Below are 21934 nucleotides of genomic sequence, written 5' to 3' on the forward strand. Positions count from 1 at the left end.
GTATTATAGCTCTGCAAAAGGCATAGTGTTTGAGTTCTAGATAATCCTGTGCAGTTACATTAAAACAATTCTTAGGAAATAATAACAGTAAAAGAAGGCAGAACCCAGACTAGAAAATCATTATTATTCATCACAAGAGACAAATATTTATGATAAGAGTGGATAGGGACTTTCCAAATAGAGAAAGACAGTTATTTTTGAAGAGAAATGTAAGAATCAGAATTGGTATTAGGGCAAAATTTGATGGCTATGGCCTTTATATGAAGGATATATACGACAGCAGTATTGCATGTAAAAGTCTCTATCTCCAGCAGGCAGGGAAGATTACTGAAAAGTGCACAACCCTCTAGTGAGTGAATCCTGGTAAGAAGAGAAGGCACATTTTACATGTAGTTAGAATAAAATATTGAGAGTGCTTTATAAGTCTTTTTAAAGAATCAATTATATTGTTTTTCCAATATAGAATGGTTTCAGTTGTGCTCAGGCTTCAGAATCAATGACATCCACAGAGAGATGCAAAGTCTTGAATCCCTGTTTGTCTTATGCGACTGGCAAGGGTTTGAATTGCAATAACAACTGAAAATGATTGACTACAGAGAATCAGAAAAAGTTTGGGAGAAACTCATTATTCCATTCAATGCTGTGCTTCTGAAATTAGTTTTATCATTACTTACATATACCAGACTTTTATCTCACAGTATTTTTAACTTACTATTTCAAGCAGTTAGTTAGTAAAATTGAAATTTTAAGAGAAACTTATATAATTTAAACATTCTTAATAGTACTTTCTACTTAAATCAAAATTAATATATAGATTCTGACAGAGACACTTTTTCCCAGCATTAGTCATTATTAGAAAAAAATCCTAACATTAATGTAACATGAACTATTTCCTTTAGCTACACTTTGGAGATTATCCCTCCAGTCATCTATTTCTGTTATTGTCTTATGTTTTATAGAGGTAGCACAGACCTTTGCAAGTCTTGACCTTTACTAATGATTGACTGACTCTTTTTATTTTTTCCTTCTTCAATATTTGTTTAGAGCAAAATAAATATTCTTTAGAATCAACATTTTAAATAGGCAGAACTGAGTAGCACAGGCACATAGGGAAGAATGAAACCTATTGGAAAAAACTGTCCTTTTACTGTCCTTCCCCAGTTTAAATGCCAATATTAAACACCAAATTTATCAATATTTTATTTATATTTTTTTCTTATATATTAGAAAACAGACAATAGATAAAACCCAATTATTTCTTGTTTCTTAAAGCACTTTTACGGCTTACCACCAGGAGGGTAATGATGTAGGATGTGTGTTTTCATCTCTGCATAAGAAAGTCTTCTTGTTTTTGTTATTCCACACAGCCTGTAAAATCTACAGTTACAGTAATCTGGTCTTACTTATGCCTGTAATATACATAGGCTACAAGTAGATGCCACAATCCAACATTTTCCCTTTAAAAAGCTACATTTAAAGGTAGACTAGTGGTCCAAAAATAATGTATCCTTACATACCCTTCATAAAAAGAATAAAAATTATTCTATACAGAACATAGAATTTACTAGGGAATAAAACTGAAGATACATATCACATTGGTTTTTAATTATTTAGACTGTCTAGTCTTACGTTTCCTTAGTTTAAACTGTAAAATTATATAAAAATTAGTTTTATTTTTGTTCAGATTTTAATACTTTTATCTTTTAACCTACATGAATGTATTTCAGTGCAGGAAAATATGAGCTGCAAAAACAGCTGGTAATAATTTTGAGATTATTGTCCATGTTGAGCATTCTAATTAATTTTAAAATAACACCAAAAATTTAATCATGTTGTATATTCACAAACAAGGTAAATTTATGTACACATATTTATCTGTATGAAAGATAATGCATTTGGGATAGGTCAATTACTAATCATAAATAAATAAACTGATCATTGCTAACTGTGAAGGAGCTGTTACATACCAAATAGACAAAATAAATATTAGACAGATAATTTAGTAAGGATTCAATATTGTTCTTTAAATCACAAATGTGTTATCACAGTTCAAGGAATTTCAAAATATCTTCTGTGGCACAGTAAGTGATAATATGTAGTATAAGACTTTTGAAAAGCAAAGAAAACCTCACAGTCTTAAACTTCACCAGTGCTTTACCTTGCATTTAGAATGCACTAAATAGATGTTTAAGGAAATGCTGCCAGGGATCAAGTACTGAGGCTCAGCTCATCTACAAGCCTGTCACACTTGAGACCCCAATTAAATGACTTGAAAGTAACCAGCAATTATACATGCACCACTTTCCCTCTTCAGACATCTCTAACTAGTGAAGTCCTCCTTTTCATCTGTGGGTTGCTTGTAAATTGCTACTGGCAGTCCAACTCTTCAGATTCCTTCATCCATTAGGCTATTTCTGAACGAATCACACTGAATTTAGGACACAAAAACTCATGAATTACATTTCATGCCTTGGGATATTATGACAGCCCAGCAGAGTTGGTCCACACCCACACTTGCTAACAGATTGCCACAAAGCAAAGGAGGAGATGGGGCAGGAATACTGCAGAGTGGTGGGTGATAGAGCAATCAGTGACACCATCTTGCCATAATGAAGATAACACTTCTAAATGACAAGCAAAGTTCAAAGGAGGGGATGCTCAAGCTCTGAGAGATACCAACTTCTCTTGCTACAGTCTTCTCCTCTGACTTACTTCAGGCTGGAGCTCTACTTTTAATTACATAAAAAGCTTAAGAAAAATGGAGTTGAGAAATAGGATGTATGCAAACACTTGCTGAATGCAGTGGGGGTGGGGCCTTGCTAGTTTGGCATGTGTGATGTGGACACAACAGCTCCCTATTCTTTGCAGGAAACTATAGTTTCCAGTGAAAAGAAAAAAGGAAATAATTTCAAAACAAAAGTGATTTGCTTTTAAAATTAATAATTTGAACCATTTTAATTGATGATTGCCTATAATATAAAGCCAGACAAAAGTAAAAATAAGATATACCTCAATCCTAACATTAGTCAAACAATATCTTTTCAATGTATTGTACACAGAGTCAATAACAATACTTGTGAAAGTTGTATTAAAGTCAGTACATTTTTTTGCATAACAAAGCACTATTTCAAATGCAGAAACAATCCTGAGTTCATTATTTTTTATGCCATTAAGAGGAACAACTAAAAAAGGTATGAAAAATAAGTCTTCTGACATGACAGTATCAGAAGACTGAAAATTTACCAAAGAAAATATTATCCACCTAAATTGAAATTATCTTTGAATTTTGCTAAGCTGCATAAACATGACTGTCAAAAAATATTTGCTGTGTTTTCCTCAGTATCACTAATTTATTATGCACATTTCTGCTGAAAAACAAGAACCATCATCCAGTATGCTTTTTATTCATATTAATGAGTACAAAGGAGACAAAGCAAGTACAACAGATAAACAAAATTAACTAAACATCTAATTAAAGAATTGATATGAGTAACACACTTTTTTCTTTTATCACAGTTAAACATCTTCCTTGCTCTCAAGTTTTTATAACTGGATACAAGACAACCAATTAATTAGCAGTGTGATTAATATATAGGTTTAAATAACATCAAAATAATGATGGAATAATTCCTTGTCGTGGCCATGGTAAATCATTACCATCAATCTCAGTTAATGGAGTTACATTTCAATGAATTTAACATTCAAAAATACAAACATATTAGAAGACCTGGGCTATAACTTTCTATGCTATACCATACCTTTTACATTTCCGTTATAAAATACTTGTTAAATGGTTCAATGTAAAACATTTCTGAAAGTTATATTTCAAATATTTTTGGAAGCCTGGCATTCATTCACCTGCTCTGTATAGGTATCATGAAGGAAGACATTCACACACTCCCACTTCAGGTATGTCATCCCAGATGTCTAAACAAAACATCTAAAATCTTACACAGTGAATGGAGCAAGTTGTCAGTTTGCCAAAGTCCAGACAAAAGCCACTTTGATGGGAAGATGCAGGTAGCTGAAAAGCAGTTCCATCCTGATGTGATGTGATTTATGTCACACACATGCCTCTTGATCTATATTGACCTTTTCGGGAACCTACTGTGACCAAGTCCTGACTTAGAGTGATGTTTCATTATCAGTTCGAGCCTAACACCTTCTCAACTTTTCTCCCTGGCTACACCTCCCATTCTCACCGTATTTTGGCACTAGGGCTCGTTGCACCTGTGTTACCATCAGCATAGCAAGAAATCCAGCTTAAATTGTTTGTCTTTCCTTTGAATTCTGCTTCAGCCCTGTAAGCAAGAGTGCTGAACTTGGAGGGAATAAGAGAAGTGTGACAGGAGGCAGATGTCAGAGCAGCATAGATTTACAACTCTTTAAAACAATCACACCAGTGAAACATCACACCATTAGTAGCTAACCCAGCTACCAGGTGGAATTGTGTGTCCTCTTGAGAGGCTCCACTGACTAATTCAAGAACATATTTGAGCCAGAAGTTTCAAGCTCAAAAAAGTGAACACTCCTCACAATATATAAATAGAAGGAACACAAAGGTGTTGACAGCAACAGAAGTTAGGTATCCTAATGGGTTTTGTCCATCCTACTCTAAATGGGTTTTTATGTTTTTGTTTGGTTGGGTTTGATATTTGGGGTTTGGGGGGTTGGGGGGGTTGGTTTTTTTTTTGTAAATTCCTCTTTCATGGCGACTTAGAAGCATTTTAAACAGAAAACAACAAGATCAAGGGGTTTGCACATCCAGAGACTGCAGGAAACAGTAGCAAAATTTTCCTCTTCCCCAGACCTCTTTCCTCTGTAAAAGCAGGAGCCTATATATTCACTTCTTTCTTGAACTGCTGCTCAGACTGTCCTGGAAACTATACTCCATTTTCTACCTTCCTTTTCCTCCTTATGGAACTCCCAGAATAAAACAACTCCAAAAAAGGATGCCAGATCCATAAAACTAAAACAGGCAGTGAATCATAACAGGTATCAGTGCTTCAAAAAAAAGTCTTTTGAATACATTGAGTTATGCTTTGTATGTGTCCCTCCAGTAACTACTACAATAGCATTTTAGTCCTCATTTTAGTTTTTGATTTAAACTGGTTTGAATTATTATTGCTGTATTCATCAGCATATGTGTCCACTATAGTAAATAAATTATTCTGAACAACATCCTGGAAAAAAACCTGAAGATCATTCATTCCCTAATAGCAATTCCAATTTATTTTGTCTTGGATTTTATCTTCCTAAATGTAACTTTTGTTTGGTTTTTTTTGCAAAGAAGAATAATCTCATTGATTAGAGTACTTGCATGACAGAAAATATTTGCATTTATAAGCTTTTTTAAGTGCCTGACCTTTCCAAAACATTAGAAGACTGTAAATGGCACTTCAGATACTGTATCTATGATAAAATATCTGTTGTAAGATTAATTACCATTTGACAAAGAAAAAAAAATATTGTCTGCTCTATTTTTAAACAATCTTTATTTATGCAAGCATTGAATCTCTTTATTAAAAGTTGAAAAAGTCTTCCAAAAAGAAATCCTTGAATTTTGACTTAAGTGGGATGAATGCTCTGTTTAAGAACGACTAGTGGGAGATTAAAACCACACACTAGAAAGGCACAAAAATTCTCTATAATACTTAAACTATAACAAACCTATGGGCATCTTTAGTATCAATCTCTAAACATATTTTAAAATCAGCACCAAGAAGCTAGTCATCCTATGATTTTTAATGAGCAGAAATGTACTGTGCATGCTCTTAGATATCTCATGAAAGATCAGACTGTGAATGAATTATTAAAAATTGCAAGCATTTATTACTTCCAATTAATTGCTTTGAAAGCTGTGAAAGAAACAAAACATATGACCCTACATCCACAAATCTCCAATCTATTAATTACATTAGTGTACAGAGAAGTAATTTTGCAATGCTTGTTATAATTTTTTCTAAATAAACCTAATATGGTTAACTGAAGCATGTGCTTCACTTATTTCTGAAGTGAATATGAATAGTTACTTGATATGTTTTATTTCATGGTGAGTATAACATTTTTTCTAATATTTCCTTTTCCACAAATATTAGCTATTGGAGTGAGATGGGTATGTTAGTAATACACTATTATTATACTGTTATTCATAACTATTTAAAGGATACTTTAAGCAGCTGAAATTACTGATAAACTACAAGGTGACATTTACTGCAGGATTCTAGGTAGATGCTCAAGATGGGCCTTGCAAATAACTACATCCTGAGGTATAAATTTAAATTTGGGGTTTACTGAGCTGAGTTATGCCTTTTCTCTTTAACTTTGTAGCTCCATGGCTCTCAAGAGTTACCTCTGAGTTCAGTGAAAAAAGTGTTTAACACTTGTTTCTTTGTATTTGGTCTTTTATTCGTATACACTTTCAGATAGGCATGAAAACTAAGTGCTGAATAAATCTCTTGCTTCAAGTGATATTTTACTTTCTTGTTTGGAAAATAGTAGAAATACCTAAGTAGTCCATTGTCAGAATTTTACTTCAGGCAAAAGAATAAGAAATTAAAAGAGGATCGATTGTGGAAAATACTACTGTGTTATTTTTTGCTTATAACTGTCCATAGCATTCTAAGATGGATATAGGGCACCAGTTATGGTTGACGTGTGAATGTTGAACACACTGCTGGTAATTTACTGTCAAATATGAAATTTAGATTAATAACCATGTGTATCCTAATATCCTCAAGCCTAATCCAAAGACAAGGAGGTCACAGCCCTATAGTTCTTCATCATGCATTCATTATTAACAAAATGCTATATGAAAGTTTACAATATATGCCATAAATAAACTATTGTTGGGATATTTTTTTAATATCGATTATGCTATGCAGCATCAAATTGAATTTCTGTATTTTTTTTATTTACAAGTTCCTCAGATATTAAATATATAAAATTAAATAGCTAGTAAATTGGACATTTATGACAAATATGACTATCTTAGGATGATGTGTATTCATCCATAATATCCTATGTAAATAGACATGAATAGCACTTCAGCTGCACAATTTGAAGTCTCATTGTTACACATCTGTTAACAAATATAAAAAAGATCCCGTTCAATTGATTGCTTCAAAATATTCATACTACTACGGTATTCTAAAGTTTATCAAAAACATCTAAGCCTTTGAGACCTTTAGAGTTCCTTCAAATATCTTTCCATTTCCTATTGACACAACAAGCTGTCAAATCCCTGATAATTATTGCTGCTAAGAATGCATGTAGATTTAGATGGATTTGTCATAATGAAACCTGTGTGCAGCACTAAATCTTAATACAAATGTACAGTATATCTAAGAAAAAAACAAGGTTCAGTGCAGCTTCATGTAAAACTACTCCTCATTTGGATTGCATGAGCATGTACTGACTACACCAATAAGGCTGGAAAGCATTTATTCTAGAACTGGAAAGCAGGTTAATTCCTGTGAGTAAATATTGTACTAGTGTCTGTCATTCCACCAATGCATTATTCTTGTGATCAGCTTTATATGTGAACACCACTGCTGCTCACAAGAGATCCATATCTCTAGAGCAAGATATTCTGGAGGAGTTCACTAATTTAAAATAGTTATTAATTATAAGTCACAGTATTAAATTTTGAGTTTGGCATTTGCTACTTAACATTTTAATGTGTTTGCATAGCACTGTTATGTGATTATTTTTTCTAAAGCAATGAAACACTCATGTGTCAGCATCAGACACAAAGAACCCCCTACATACAAGTTGGAAGTACAAAGTATAGCTTGAAGAAAAAGTCTGGCAACAAATGATGACAGAACAATGTGAATCCTGATGCTTCAAATTTACAAAATTACATGGTTTTTTAGGACTATAATTTTACATGAAATAATGTACAGTATGTGTTTAAATTGCATTTCTTGGTATGTGGTATTCTGTAGTCATTATGATCTTGGTTATAATAAGTTATACTCTACTGTCTCCCACAGAGTATTCTTTTAAAAGTTTTGCTGTATCTGATTATATTTTACTCTGCTAGTAAAGGACATATGGGCTTTGATTGTTCAATAAAGTCTTAAGTACGAAACCAAACTTTTGGATGATTATCCAACTGATATGAAAAATCTTTTCAGGTTCCATAGTCTTCTTTCATATTATCAAAATAAACTGGTTGTATTGCACAAACAATCTGAAATAGAAAAGTCACATATATCTAATCTGTACATAAAGAATGAAATGTGCATAGTTGCAGACAGACTAAACACACACTTTTTATTGCATTAAATCCTATTTAAATGCTTAACACTGAAAGTACCTCAGAAAAGTATGGTATATACTATACTCTAGAGCAGACATTTCTCAGTGAATTATAATCTAACATGAACAAAGAAGTTTTACTATTCCACCAATAAATCAGATATGTCTCCCAGAAAAAGTATTGATAAAGTGAGATAAAGTTTAAACAAATGCATTGTCTTTTTCAATTTTATTTTTTTTTCAAACTCCCCTAATTGTTTTCTGAAAGGAAAATCCCAACTCTCAGGTAAAATAAAAACAGATGATAAGTTCGAAGTAAATCATGAATCTACAGTTTTTTTAATTTTCATATGAAACTCTTGCCCATACTATGTTAATCTAACAACAGAATATATCAAAGTGTTTAATTGAATCACATGATCAAAAAAAAGTTCAAATTGGTTTAAAAGATGATGGTGTAATTGGATATATTTAAAATTCCTTATATAATGAAAAAAACCATGTTCCTCTTACAGAGTGAATATAACATTTAAAGGAAATGTGTAGAGATAAAATCTGTAATTTTCTCTATTCTTTCATTTCCCTTTCCATCCTGAAAGGAGTCACTGATTGCTAGTTATTCAATATCATTTTAGTTAATTTATTTATACATCTACTGATTAAACTAGTTAAGGAGTGTTTTTATCTTTAATGAGGCAAATTTGTGTGCAAGATTTTTATGACTAGACAGTACTATAAAAGAAGCAGCCTTCTTCCATCCCTGATGGGGAGCTTCTTTGTATTATTACTTTAAAAATAGTTTATTAAAAATAGTTTAATCAATTTTTTTCTTGAATATATTCAGGAAAGGGGGAGAAAGAAGAAATCCCCAATTCACTATGTAATGGTTTAACTTTATCAAAATAATGCCTTAGATAAAAATGAACAGACATTCACTGCATATTTGGTCACAAGAGTAATATTTTTGTGTTGGATGATATTCAGGAAAATTCACTTTATTCAGACAACACAGAAAATGTTTAGGTTCCTGTACAAACTTTGCTTTTAGGTCCATTCATAAAACGTTGGAAATCTTTTATTCCTTTTTTTTCCTCCCTTCTCTAACTTCAAGGCTAGCTAAAAATAATTCAACAATAGCTTTATTATTCTAGGTGAATTTTGGCATGTCAAATTACAGCCTTGTGCAGAACCAGGAAACACAATGAAAAAAATTGGGGAGAACAATGTCTAACTACCTTGTGAGGTGTTTAAAGTAATTTTTTCATGTTTTGTAATTTTTTAATTCAGATCCATTACTGTTGGTTGTGGAATCATATCTGTCTTCTTTAGTAACATGAGATGAACCAACTGGATAGTAAAATCAAATTGTCTCAAATATTCTTTGTTACCTTGAGAGGGACAGATATGGGACAGTTCTGGAAGAAAAATCAGATTCATCTGAAAGATGGATGAATTTAAAAAAACTCAGAAATTACAAAAAAACCCCCACAACCATAACATATTTTTATATAAATTTACATATCATGGATATTGTATATTTATATCATAAATATATAAGATCGACATGAATCTAGAATTAAAAATAGAGTTGCCTGAAGTTTTAGGATTTTTTGTATGTAAGAAAGAATGTTAATAAATTCCTTTCTAAACAAATCTGAATGAAAAAGTTTGTGCTTTTATTATTATTACGAGAAGGGTTTATGTTAGCAGGGATTTGTTTATCTGATTTTGCTAGCCTGTAGAAGGTAAGAGGAAGAATATTGTGGTATGCAGTTCCTTAGGTCATTATGTTCTTCATTACCCTGCCTTGCCTCCCCTGGCCTCCCATTGATTGCCAGCTTTTCTCCCCTCCCTGGCATATGCTGCTACCAGACTACAGAGTGGCTCACAGTTGAGTGGGAAACACTCTTCATCTTCTTACAGCTCCAAGCTTTGCAGGATGCAATCTTTTGAAGACTGTATTTACCATAATATTTTATCTGGAGTGGTTGTTTCCAGAGAAGAAATTTATACTGAGGTCACCATCACTGCCTAAAAACCCTTTAACAGCAGAAAAGCTTAAAAAGGAGTGTTTTTACCCCTGCAACAGGATTAAGCAATTGATTACAAAATTGGAAGTGAAATAACAAAAAACATTAAGTGCAGAACAGGATAAATTGGAAACTAATCCCTCTTTCCTCATCTATGTTTCTCTGCTTAATTCTTTGCCTGTCCCATAGGGATTTTATATGAAAAGCCTTTGAGAAATTAACTTCTTCAATTTTTATCCTGTGCTTCTATCTTATGCATTTCTAGTTACTATTCAGTGTAATAAACAGATATTTCTGATGAGATCTCAAGATACTTGTGACTCTCTAAAGTTGCTCATTTCAGTACAGCCATGCTTAACACTCTCAGATATCAGTTGAGTAGCATGGTATCTCTTCCACAACTAACTGTGGACAACTTGAGAGGGATGGGACGTTCACTGGATTGAGGTGTGCAGATTCTCCAGCTCTCTTTTCTTTCCTTTTGTCTTATCAACTCAAACTGCAGCAAGCTGATGCCATAACACTCTCTCAGTCACCCCTTAGAGAAACTCCTTCCCTAGTGTGCAGTCACCTTTCAGTGTGATGCTGTTTTATGGAAGCCATGCAAAATAACACAACAGGTCTGTGGTCCCATGATATTAATTTCAATTGCTGGTATACAGAAGAAGCCAATATATCCCAATGATAAATGTAAAATATCTCTATCACTCAGCAGTGCTGGAGCCAAATGAAAAAGATATGTCTTTTCATATCTTTCGTGGGAGCCTTCCCACATTGATTTAGACACTAAATGGAGGTGCCCTGTTTAAGTACTGATCTACGGTAGTTTGTTCAGCAGAAAACCCATGGGACTTACTGATGCCTTCCTCAACAGTGTGCCCAGCACCACTCCACAGGAGAAGATTCGGAGGTAAGCCATCAGTACTGACTTTTTAGTACACTATGTGCACCTGCAGCTGCACACACATCCCTGTAAATTAGGGGTGCACCTCCCAGAGCATGCCCTGACATGTGCAACCTGCTTCGTTTCTGACTCAGGACAGAGGACTCCAAGGTGAGAAGGACAGAAATGTGAGTGAAGAGTGGGGATTGTCCCAGCTCCCCACCGCACTGGCTGGTGACCTGCTAATGAAATCCCGGACTACCTCAAGCTCCCAGGTCCTTACTCTCTCTTTTCTTTTGGAATGGGATTGCCACCTTTTCCACTTCTCCAACTTCCACTAAAACGTTTGTTTTCCAGATAAGGGACAAACACATCATCCCAAACACATTCTAGAGGACTAACATTTTGTGGCAGTGTCTAGACCAGTCTGCAACATGTGGTCACCAAGACTCAGGTAGGCACCCAAGTTTCATCTAAGTGAATTTCAGCATTATTCTGATGATAAAATATTCTGCATTTTTTTGCAAGGCATGAACTGGCTCCCAGAACTGGTTTTCTTAAGGGAAACATAGACCTTTCAAAGGTTATCCAGCAGGACTAAGGCATTAAATTTAAAGAGTGGAACAACACAATTTCTGTGTGAGGGAACTATCAATTTTTTGTACTTGCTCCAGTTCTCACAGGCTATTTCACAGGCTTTTAAACAACAAATTAATTTATTCTTGTAACTTCTTGACATAAGGTTAAGTACTGTAGATTCACATTCATTTATGGTCAGATTTTCCCATCTGTGTCTGAAAGTGACATTTTCAAGTTAACTCTTTCATATTCATCAACAGCTATTTAGTTTTCTGAATAGGATCTTTTTCAAACCTAGCTCTTTTCAAATTGTTTAATCTGTTTTTTTAGAACTATGAGAAATCAAAACTGAGATTAATTCTAAAAGTCATAGACAAAAAGCCTCTGGCTAACCATTACTAATTACACTTTTCTTGAAATAGTCTCACCATGCAGTACGTTTAGCAAGACAACATCAAAGCCCAGAAAAGTTCTGCCTTTTGGGGTTTTTATTTTCAACAAAAATATTCCAGTAAGCAACACTAGTTTAGAAACAAATGCGTAGATCATTTTGCTTTCTCTTCTCTAGTCTTGTATACAAACAATAACATAAAATCATATAGGACTGTCATACAGGAAAAGATTTCTGAGTCATCATATCAGAACCAATATCTTCAGAAGAACAGAAAGTAGCTCTAGAAGGAAACGTTACATTTCTCCTTTTCTATATGATTGTTTTTGAAAAAACTGTATATCAGCACTTCAGAATATTACCTGAATAGTATGAATGATTTTTAAGTAATAGTTTATTAATTTCAAAGAAAAGATGAGTTATTCTCTAGCCACTATTAACCACAATGTGGCAATCACCATAAAATGCTCTGCCAACAACTGTCAGAATTAATTTTCAAGCCTTCTGCTTTTTCTGATGGTGTGCTGCAGAATGTACTGAGTTTTATTTTCTGTATTTTTTTTCCTATGAGATTTAGACAACCACCATATTTGTACCCGTTTTCTTCTGTAACTAACATTCTAGAACATCTATCAATAGGTTACTATTCTGACACCAAAGCATAATTCCAAAGTGACCTACTGAGGACTCTTGGTTTCTTACAAGTTGCTGTCTGTGTCAATCCAAGAAAGAGACAGACTGTTATATCCTGCAAACTGTAGTAACTTATGCACTTAGTTTTGGAGTCCTAATTACCTCTACAGCAGTGGGACACTAAAGTGACCAAACATACCCACCATCCATTATTCTAGAAAAGTGAAACAAAATTGGTTTTTTCATGCATCAATTTCTCTTGATTGATCTATGCATAAATATTCTTACATTTAGAAAAATCAGATGCTATTATGGTAAAATAACTGTTTGCTGGATGATTTGACCAAGACAACCTTTATAATTACAGAATATCTTTGCAATTCTGTAGACATCCACGAAAGCAAAGAAGTCTTGCAAATCACAAAATCCCACTGAACCCTACAGTAAATATATATGCATATGCATATATATACATATACAGAAAAGAAGCTACAAAGAAAAGTTCAGATTCACTTATAACTATTGACTTTCAGAAAACCTAAAACCCAGTATCAATAATATTCAAGAAATTAGTGTTCAATATTAATTACTAAGATGTTTTTGGGGAACAACAATCTTCTAGATGCTCTATGATGCATCTCTGCATGGAAACAAAGTATGTTTAATGTCTTTTCAATGAAATTATTAATGCCAACATGCCATCAGATTACCATCATACAATAACACATCAAATACCTTCATACAATTTGAACAGAGATTACGTTTGCTACTTACCTAATTGGGTCTCCTGAATTGTTAGCTTACTCTCCAAGGGATGTAAAAGCTTTGGTGGTTTATCTGTTAGTGGCGCTAGAAAAGAAAGAAATTCACATATATAGTGTTCTGATTCTTATTGAGTAGCACACCTATATTGGTTCAGGAAGGCTTTGGTTTTTCTTTTATTTCAGTAATATTCGTACCTTCAGTAGTTGTAAATATTTTTGCTTAGACAGTAAATATAGCACCTAAATTTAGAATATTTCACATGCTACAGTATTAAAGGCACTTGTGTTAAAAAAAGTAATCTCTTTAAACCCTCACAAAAAAACTCCAACATGCACTGACATTGCAATTTTATATTTTCATAAATGTTATCCAGCACTTCACAGTTTGTTGTGATATTTAATTTTGTCTCTATAAAATATAGTCATTAACAGAGAAATAAAATAAACTATGCTACTGTAAACCAATTTTGAATAGTTTATGAAAACTTGATTTAAAAGGTATTACCAAAACCGAAACTTTGTAAAGTGGAGTACTAGAAAAAGGCTCAGTTTTCAAAATCCAAGGGATGGATACAATAAAATAATGTCAAGAATCCTAATAAGATGGTTTCTCTCCTCCCTTTTGATCTACCCTGAAATATTGGTAGACTTAGGCAAATTGTGGAATAGAAAGTGTTTTGTAGTGGTCAAAAACCTTCCAGAGGTTCTTGAAGTGTGTTCAAACCATGCATCCGAATAGTGCAGCTATTCCGTTAGATTTATCATCTGTATACTTAATTCATAGAAGTGACATTGATTATTACTAATTTTGTTTCTATTAGGAAGTGTCCTCCTTACTATCTCTGACAGGTGAGTGCGTGTCATATGAAAAAAAAAGAACGACAATTTTTTTTTTAATACTGATAATAAATATTCACGGGAAAGTTCCAGTTTTTGTAGTCACTTGCAACGTTTTGATATTTTGCTTTTCAACACTAATTCCTACTTCAGTTTTTAACACAGATTATGGGCTGTCACAGACTTAAAATACATTTGACATTTTGATATAACTCTATAATATTTGTTCCCTTCAACTCGTCAAAATCAATGCTCCTTTTCTTACTGACACACACACATACATATCCATATGTGTATGGGCTTAATCTACTAAACACACTCATCTCCTGTCAGTGGAACAGCAGTTGCATTCTCTTCACTACGTTTCTTCTGCTCTTTTATTAAATTATCAACTTTCTTTAAAATATACAGCATTAATTTCAACTTTTCAATAATTACAGAGTGAAAACACTATGAACTCATGTTTCTGCTTTACAGAAAATGTCTGGGATGTTGACCCATCAGATCTAGCACTGAATCAAAATTCAGGAGTGGGAAAAGAACTGTATTTGATCCATAGACATCCTTTCAGTTTTTTCTTCCAACAACTTCTATTCTCTATGGGAAATCATTCTCACTGTAGACTTTGGAGAGAATCACAACCCATGTTGTTAATATATGCAGATACATCATTCTTCAACTGAAGTATGAAGTTATAAAATTTTTGCCCAGTTTAATTTTCCCATAACTTGTGAGATTCAAAAAATAATTTAACAAAGAAAATGTTACTGAAAATAATAAATTAGACACATATCTGATGTATCATAATCAAGAAGCTGTTGGAAGCAGGTCCAATAGAGCAAGTTGTCAGGACCTCCAGTCATGTTTTGAATATCTCAAAGGATGCAGATTTCACCAATTCAGGTGTCCCATCCCCCAGTCACCTTCCAGCCCTGCACTGGACTCAGTTGAGTAAAATCCATGTCTTTTTGTATAGCAGAGTTCAAAATTTGTCACAGTATTCCAGGTGTGGCTTCACAGATACTAAATAGCTGTGAAGGATCACCCTCACAGATGTGCTAGCTAAATTTTAAGATCTGTGCAGTTCACCCTTGCCAACTCATGCTCAGTTTATTGTCCACCTGGGCTAACAGGGCCACTGCTGCAAAGCTTTTTCCTACTCAGTCAGCCCCTGGTTCTGCACTGCAGCACCAGTTATTAACCAGGAGTTATTCCACTTCTAGACCAAGACATTGCATTTGCCTTTGCTGGACTCCATTACTTTCTCCAGCTTGTCAAAGCCTCCTGAAAGACCATCCCTGCTCTCTACTTTGTCACCCATTCCTTCCGTTTTGCTGAGCGTGCACTCTGTCCCATCATCCAGGAATGCATAAAACCTCTAAGCAACAGTAAAACAAATATATACCAGAACTGTGTCATACACTTATTTTAAAGGGAAATTTCTGACCAGTAAGAATTAATACTTTGTAAGACAGCACAACTCTAAGATCTCTAAACAGGGGGAAATATCCATATTCCATTGTTGGATTCCTTTTATGTCTATCAACCTCACACTGCTGTGAGTATCTCTTTAATACAAGTAAACGCAATTCTCAGGGCTAATTCCTTCCCCTGTCTGGAAAAGTGAAAGTATTCCTAGGTATTCTGCATTCCAGAGTTTGAGACTGTAGAACAATACTGTGAATGTGGGTAATACAGGCAAGGAAAATAATTTTAATAACTTGATGTGCTTAAAATATCGTTTTTTCCAAGGTGACTTAAAAGTTGTCCTCAGTCAATCAGCACCTTTAGTGTCTGTTATTTAATCTATTTCTTAGCCTGAAAACATATATATGTTCTGGCATATTGATCCCTGTGACCTGATGCAGAAGTGAGAATTTCTCTATCTGCCTTCTACCTTTCAAGTACACACTCTCCACAGATAGCAACATTAATGGACACACAGAGTTACTGCAATCCTCATTTAGGTTCAGAAATTCTGGACTAGACTTATGTGTTTTCTATAAACTCTTTCATGTCCTTCAAACCATATGGAATGACTTCTTCACTGGGTAAACCCACTATTCAAGAGGCTCTTCAAAGCAATAATATTTTCAGATAGATATATTGAGGCACAGTTAACTACTAAACTGAACAGCAAAACCATAATTCAAGCCTTTCTTCCTAAACTTTTACTAAGTAGCAAGAATCACCCAAAATTTACAAAACTCACAACTTCATCTGGTCTCTTAAACAAGTTGAATACCTTTTATTCTTTTTTTTTAAATAAATATATGCAGGAAGGCAATAATTTTCATGTCCTACAAAAATATCCATGACTTCAAAGTACTTCCTGTTCTGTACTGCATGCAAAGAACAAGAATTCTTTTGAATATGTTTAAAAATAAAAAGAGAAAATCCTCTTCCCACCAGGTAGTATTTATCAACATGGTTGTCATACAGGAGGAACAGAGTGCTCAGATTCCTATTCTTGAATGAGGGAATTCTCAAGTCTCTTGGCAAGAATCTTAGTTCCTGGATATTATTATCTACTGATGTATGGATTTACTTCTCCCTCTCTCCTCTCTCACTGTCTTTTTTTGTTTTTTTGAGATTTTTCTTGCCCCACTTAAGAGTCAAGAATGTTATCCCAGACAAAGTTAACCAAAAATGATATATTCCTCTCAAAAAAAAAAAAAAAAGGGGTTGACAGGTCAGTGCCTTTTAAAAAAAAGCTGATCACAAATCAAGTTTATAGCTCATCTTATTTTTGACTTATGAACCATCACTGATAAGTGATTTGAAATAAATATCTGTCAAACTTGTTTTTTATTAGAAACAAGCTGAAGTTTAAAAAAAAAGGTGAAATGACTGATTCTGAAGCTTCATTAAAAATTAATATTTAACTTCAGAGGCATCACTCAGCTGCAGACATATTGATCCTGCTCAGAGAAAAAGTACCTAAATTCACATTCCATGTCTATCAGATTGGATGTACATTTGAAATATATTGAACAATTTGTCTTATGGTAGTGAAACCAGGAGCCACACTATCAGTCACCCGATTGGAAACTAACCAGAATATAATATTTTTACATCAGCCACCTACTTCCATTCTCCTCTTCCTATATTGCTGCTTTAGCTTTAGATGCATGTGGTCACATGCTACATACATACATTTGCTCTATGAAAAACACTGTTATTTGAAGAGACCTGTTAGAATTTGACACACATAATGAAGAAATCTTAGTTCAGACTGTACATCAAAATGGCACTAATCTGGACATCAAAGTGCAACTGCCCCAAACGCACAAGCTTTATAATAGAAAAATGAGAATTCTGTATTTACATCTGTTTTACAAAATGGTCTCATAAGTTCCCTCGAAAATAATTACAAACATTTTTAATTTCTTAGAGGAAGACAGGGCTGTATGGGGTTGTCTGCAACTCAGAAAGACAGTTTATTATCTGGATATTTCATTCAAGGGTAAAAATTCACATGAATAGCTGCCTTACTTGGCCAGTCTGAGCTATATATATTTTAGAACATATCTTATTCCACAATTTTATTGAAGTAAAATTACTTTTCGAGGATGAAAATTCTTCTGATTTTTCTGATATTTGAGATAATACAATGGGATTAAATCTCTTGTAACTGGTCTACTCTGGATTGATCAACATAACTGGTCTACTCTGGATTGATCAACATAACTGGTCTACTCTGGCCTCCAATCGGGAGGCCTGGAGACACACCATCAATAACGCTGCTGATGCTTTTGAGAACACACGCAGGATCACTCTTGAGGAGAAAAGACATCACAGAAAGAATCGTGCCTTGCAGAATATACCATCTAAGGGGTCTTTCTGCTGTGCCTTTTGCAACCAGACATGCCTATCTCGTATTGGCCTTTTCAGCCACCAACGCGCTTGCAACAAACGTGGGTAGAGCCCTCCCCAAATCTTCGTTCACGGAGCCCAGCCATGAAATCTCTTGTGTTTATGAACTTAGACCATTTCTAGAAAAAAATACTGACATGCCCCTGGAAGATACAACTATAGCACAGGATTAAATAGGGGGAAGAATTCATTACTTTGTGAAGGTAAAATATTCCTACATTTTGAAATCAAGGGATATCAAAAACATAGATTTCTTTTCTTGAAGTCTATGCTGTTTCTTTGAATTCACCCCACAGTTCAAAAAGATGCTCCACCTCTTTGCTTGCCTGTAGAAATTTAAGATAGTTCCACATTCCAGTAAACCTTCCTGCTAATTTTCTGAGCTTATGTCTCTTTTTCTCCTCTCCTTGTGGTGCAAATTTTGTCATAGGTAAATGATTGAGGAAACAAGGAACTGTCAGAACAGGGACATCAGGTCTGACTGGCTATAAAGCTGAACAGGTTGCCCAGAAAAGTTGTGGATGCCCCATCCCTGGTGATGTTCAAGGCCAGGCTGGATGGGGTCCTGAGCAACCTGCTTTAGAGGAAGGTGATCCTACGTATGGCAGGGGTGTTGAAAAAAGGTGATACTTAAGGCCCCTTTTAACCCAAACCATTCTATGATTCTGTGACAGTGCCTGGTACTGCTACCTGCTTCACGTGCTCTCAGAGTTGGCCACTGCTTTGCTGTGAAGTGCATGTAGTGGTGCTCACCCCTCCAACTCCCACATCTCAGCACTTATTCAAGCATTGTCAAGCATGATAATCTTATACCAACAACGGTGGAGAGGTTTGAAATTAGAGTAAAACAATGGATTTGGGTTTTAGATTGCTATGTTTATGTGTCTATTTCATGAGAGAGCTCTTGAAATAAAACACAGTCGTTGGAAAACCATCAGCTGTGAAATGATGAAATTGATTGTCATATTTAGGAATCATAAGTAATTATGAGAATAGAAGGAAAAACTATAGCATTTCAGTTGATAATTACAGTGCCTTGGAAAACACCAATGTATACTTTTATGTTTGGTTTCTCCTTTTTAATAGTAATGCCTGTAAAAGAAATAATGCAGTAGTAGTAATCTACAGTAGACTGCAATAAAATTAATTATGTGCGGCCTGAAGCTGCACTCTTGAAACATTAATCTACACAGTCACTGTCCAGATGAATATTCATACTGAGAACTCTGAGGTTCCTCAGAGCAAAAGAAAGTAATGCAATGCAAGGGTGTTGGGTTTTTTTCTTTATTCCTCCTTACATAGATATAACCACATATATTCAGATATATCTCTAGAGAAATCACTGCCTTTTAAAAAATAAATATGCGGCAAGATCTTTTATAAGAGGGGAATTCTTTATACATGTTTGAGCCTTCTAACAACCTTAAATCTCAATTCTCAGTTATATTCAGATTAGTTGTCATTCACAAGGGCATCATTTCAAATCACGTATGCCATGAATTGCACAGCAGTCCTCTAAGAGTATTCTGCTTCACTGTGTGAACTCTGAATCAAGCAGTTCAAACAGAGGGCAGATACGTACAAGGATACTGAAGACATGTCTGTGAAGCCATAGGCATATGACAGTAAATGAGCTGTCTAATGTGACTTAGTTATCACTATGACTGACTGAAGATCAGCTTTTATCTTCTGAAATGTTCCCATAAATCTTGCACTGAGAGACAAAAAAGTCTCTTTCTTTTCTCAGTTTATGTCTGTGTCATTGTCTTTTTACCACATATTAGAAAAAAACAATCCTCCACTCCTATTGCCTTGGGCATACAAATGAAAATGGTCTTTATTTTTCATACCTAATAATTTCTTCTGATGTTTTTCCCAGAGTGGTTACAATCCTTAATTTTTTTGCATAAGAAAATTCTCCTAAAAAGAACTATGTAATACATTCAATAGAATATTTGTCCTTCCTGTAAGGAAGTGCAGAAGCAGCTAAACTGGTAACTAATAAAGAGGCTGTTATTATACAAAAGTTTCTGTGATGCATATAGAAAAGAGGCACTGCTAAAATGAAATGTAAAAGACAGGAGGAATATTTCCAAGAAGCCTTTTAAGATATTTTAATCCTGTGAGTCCCCTGTGATTAACAACACATTGAATACTGGAGAAGAGCAAATGCAGCCAGATGTTGGGGTTTTCATTATCTGCTCATCGCTAATTGAATCTGATGTGACACTTGTGCTACCCCTAGGACTTCAGAGAAGATGTTAGTTTTCTTGAACACACAGTGACATTTCCCAGTGATCATCTCCATGGAAAAAGTACAAATAATCAAAATGCTGCCATAGCAGATGTGAATAGAGTCTTGAAATACAAAAGAACCAAAGAGTATATGTAGTTAAACTTTTGAGTGAAATATCAGTCTAACGTCTTGATAGTATTAGTCTCCTTCTGCGTGGTAGATCTAGAATTTATATATCGATCTTATAAAGAAGAAGGGTAGGAATACAGCAAGGCTTTGATCCTAAAAAATGTTTACTTATAGAGACAGGATTCCCCCTCTTCCACAAAAACCCCCCAAAAACCAAAAAAAAAAAAGACCCAAAATACAAAAAGACTAATAAAAATACTGAAGAATCTAAAACATTCAAATTCTTTTTTCTCTCTTGCATAAAGTTTCTCTGCACTACAACACTGTTTCTGTACAAAACTGATTCCTAGAGAAAGATAATGGAAATGAGATTTTCTAGGTAGATCTGTGAAAAGGCTGTCATTATAAACCCTGGTCTTTCTGCATGATCTGTATGCTAAAGCCTGGTCCATCTACATGTCCCTGCACTTGTATCTAAGAGGTGTCAGATCATCTGAAAAAAAAAAAAAAGGGGGAAAAAAAGAGGTGGTTGCAGCTGTTGTTGCTATAAAAAAGCAGGTGATATATTATCAGTGCATTTAATGAAGATAAAAGCTCTTGTTAACAAAATAATTAAATGATGTACCAAGGAGCACTTCCACCAGTAGATCCCCTGGTATTTCAGCTTAATGATGAAGCTCACCAGCATGTCATTCAGCAGGAATGCAGTTATAACCCATGAGGGAATTTGCTCCTATATCTACATGTTAGGTTACACCTTTGTTTAGAAGAGTCTTCAGTGAAGTGGTATGTTTTTAAATCTTGTATAAGGCTTGTGAAACAAATAGAAACAGTGCTCTTAACACCTGGGCTACCTGAATAGATGTCATATTCATGAAGCAAAACAGAGAGTTACATAAACCATGAGATTTAGTCAAACAGTTATGAAAAGCCAGACTCACACATTATCAACAAGCAAGCATTCTACAACACACTATTAAAATTTCTCTGCATATCATCATAGATTCACTTCTCATATCATTACCTTAATCTGTTATCTTTCCTTTTATTTCTGCATTAAAATACAGAAAATATGGGGATGGAAGTATCATGAGGTTATATTCTCTGTGACTAGACCAAATATACATCTTCTTAACAATTACTCTATTCTTATTACCAGATGACCCCCAGAAAAACTCATTTATACAGTCGAATTATTCAGTGATACCTACATTTCTTTTTCAGTCTCACCTTCACACTTGACATTGAATTTAAGTATTCACTGTTATTTCTTGTCCTCAATCTTTTCACAATCATTATAATTTCCCCTTG

General features: G+C 34.3%; 1 protein-coding gene across 2 annotated transcripts in view; it reads right to left on the bottom strand.

Moving 5' to 3' along the window:
- The window catches only part of IL1RAPL1 (interleukin 1 receptor accessory protein like 1), a 690660-nt gene that overhangs the window by 149470 nt on the left and 519256 nt on the right, over positions 1 to 21934 (bottom strand). For both annotated transcript variants that reach the window (XM_051795105.1, XM_051795106.1), the window contains one exon: positions 13556 to 13630. In XM_051795105.1, coding sequence (XP_051651065.1) covers positions 13556 to 13630 — 75 coding nt within the window. The remainder of the gene's footprint in view (positions 1 to 13555; positions 13631 to 21934) is intronic.

This window comes from Manacus candei, unplaced genomic scaffold (assembly GCF_025592945.1).
Source record: "Manacus candei isolate 608988 ecotype Guabito, Panama unplaced genomic scaffold, ASM2559294v1 h1tg000041l, whole genome shotgun sequence".
Classification (NCBI taxonomy): Eukaryota; Metazoa; Chordata; class Aves; order Passeriformes; family Pipridae; genus Manacus; species Manacus candei.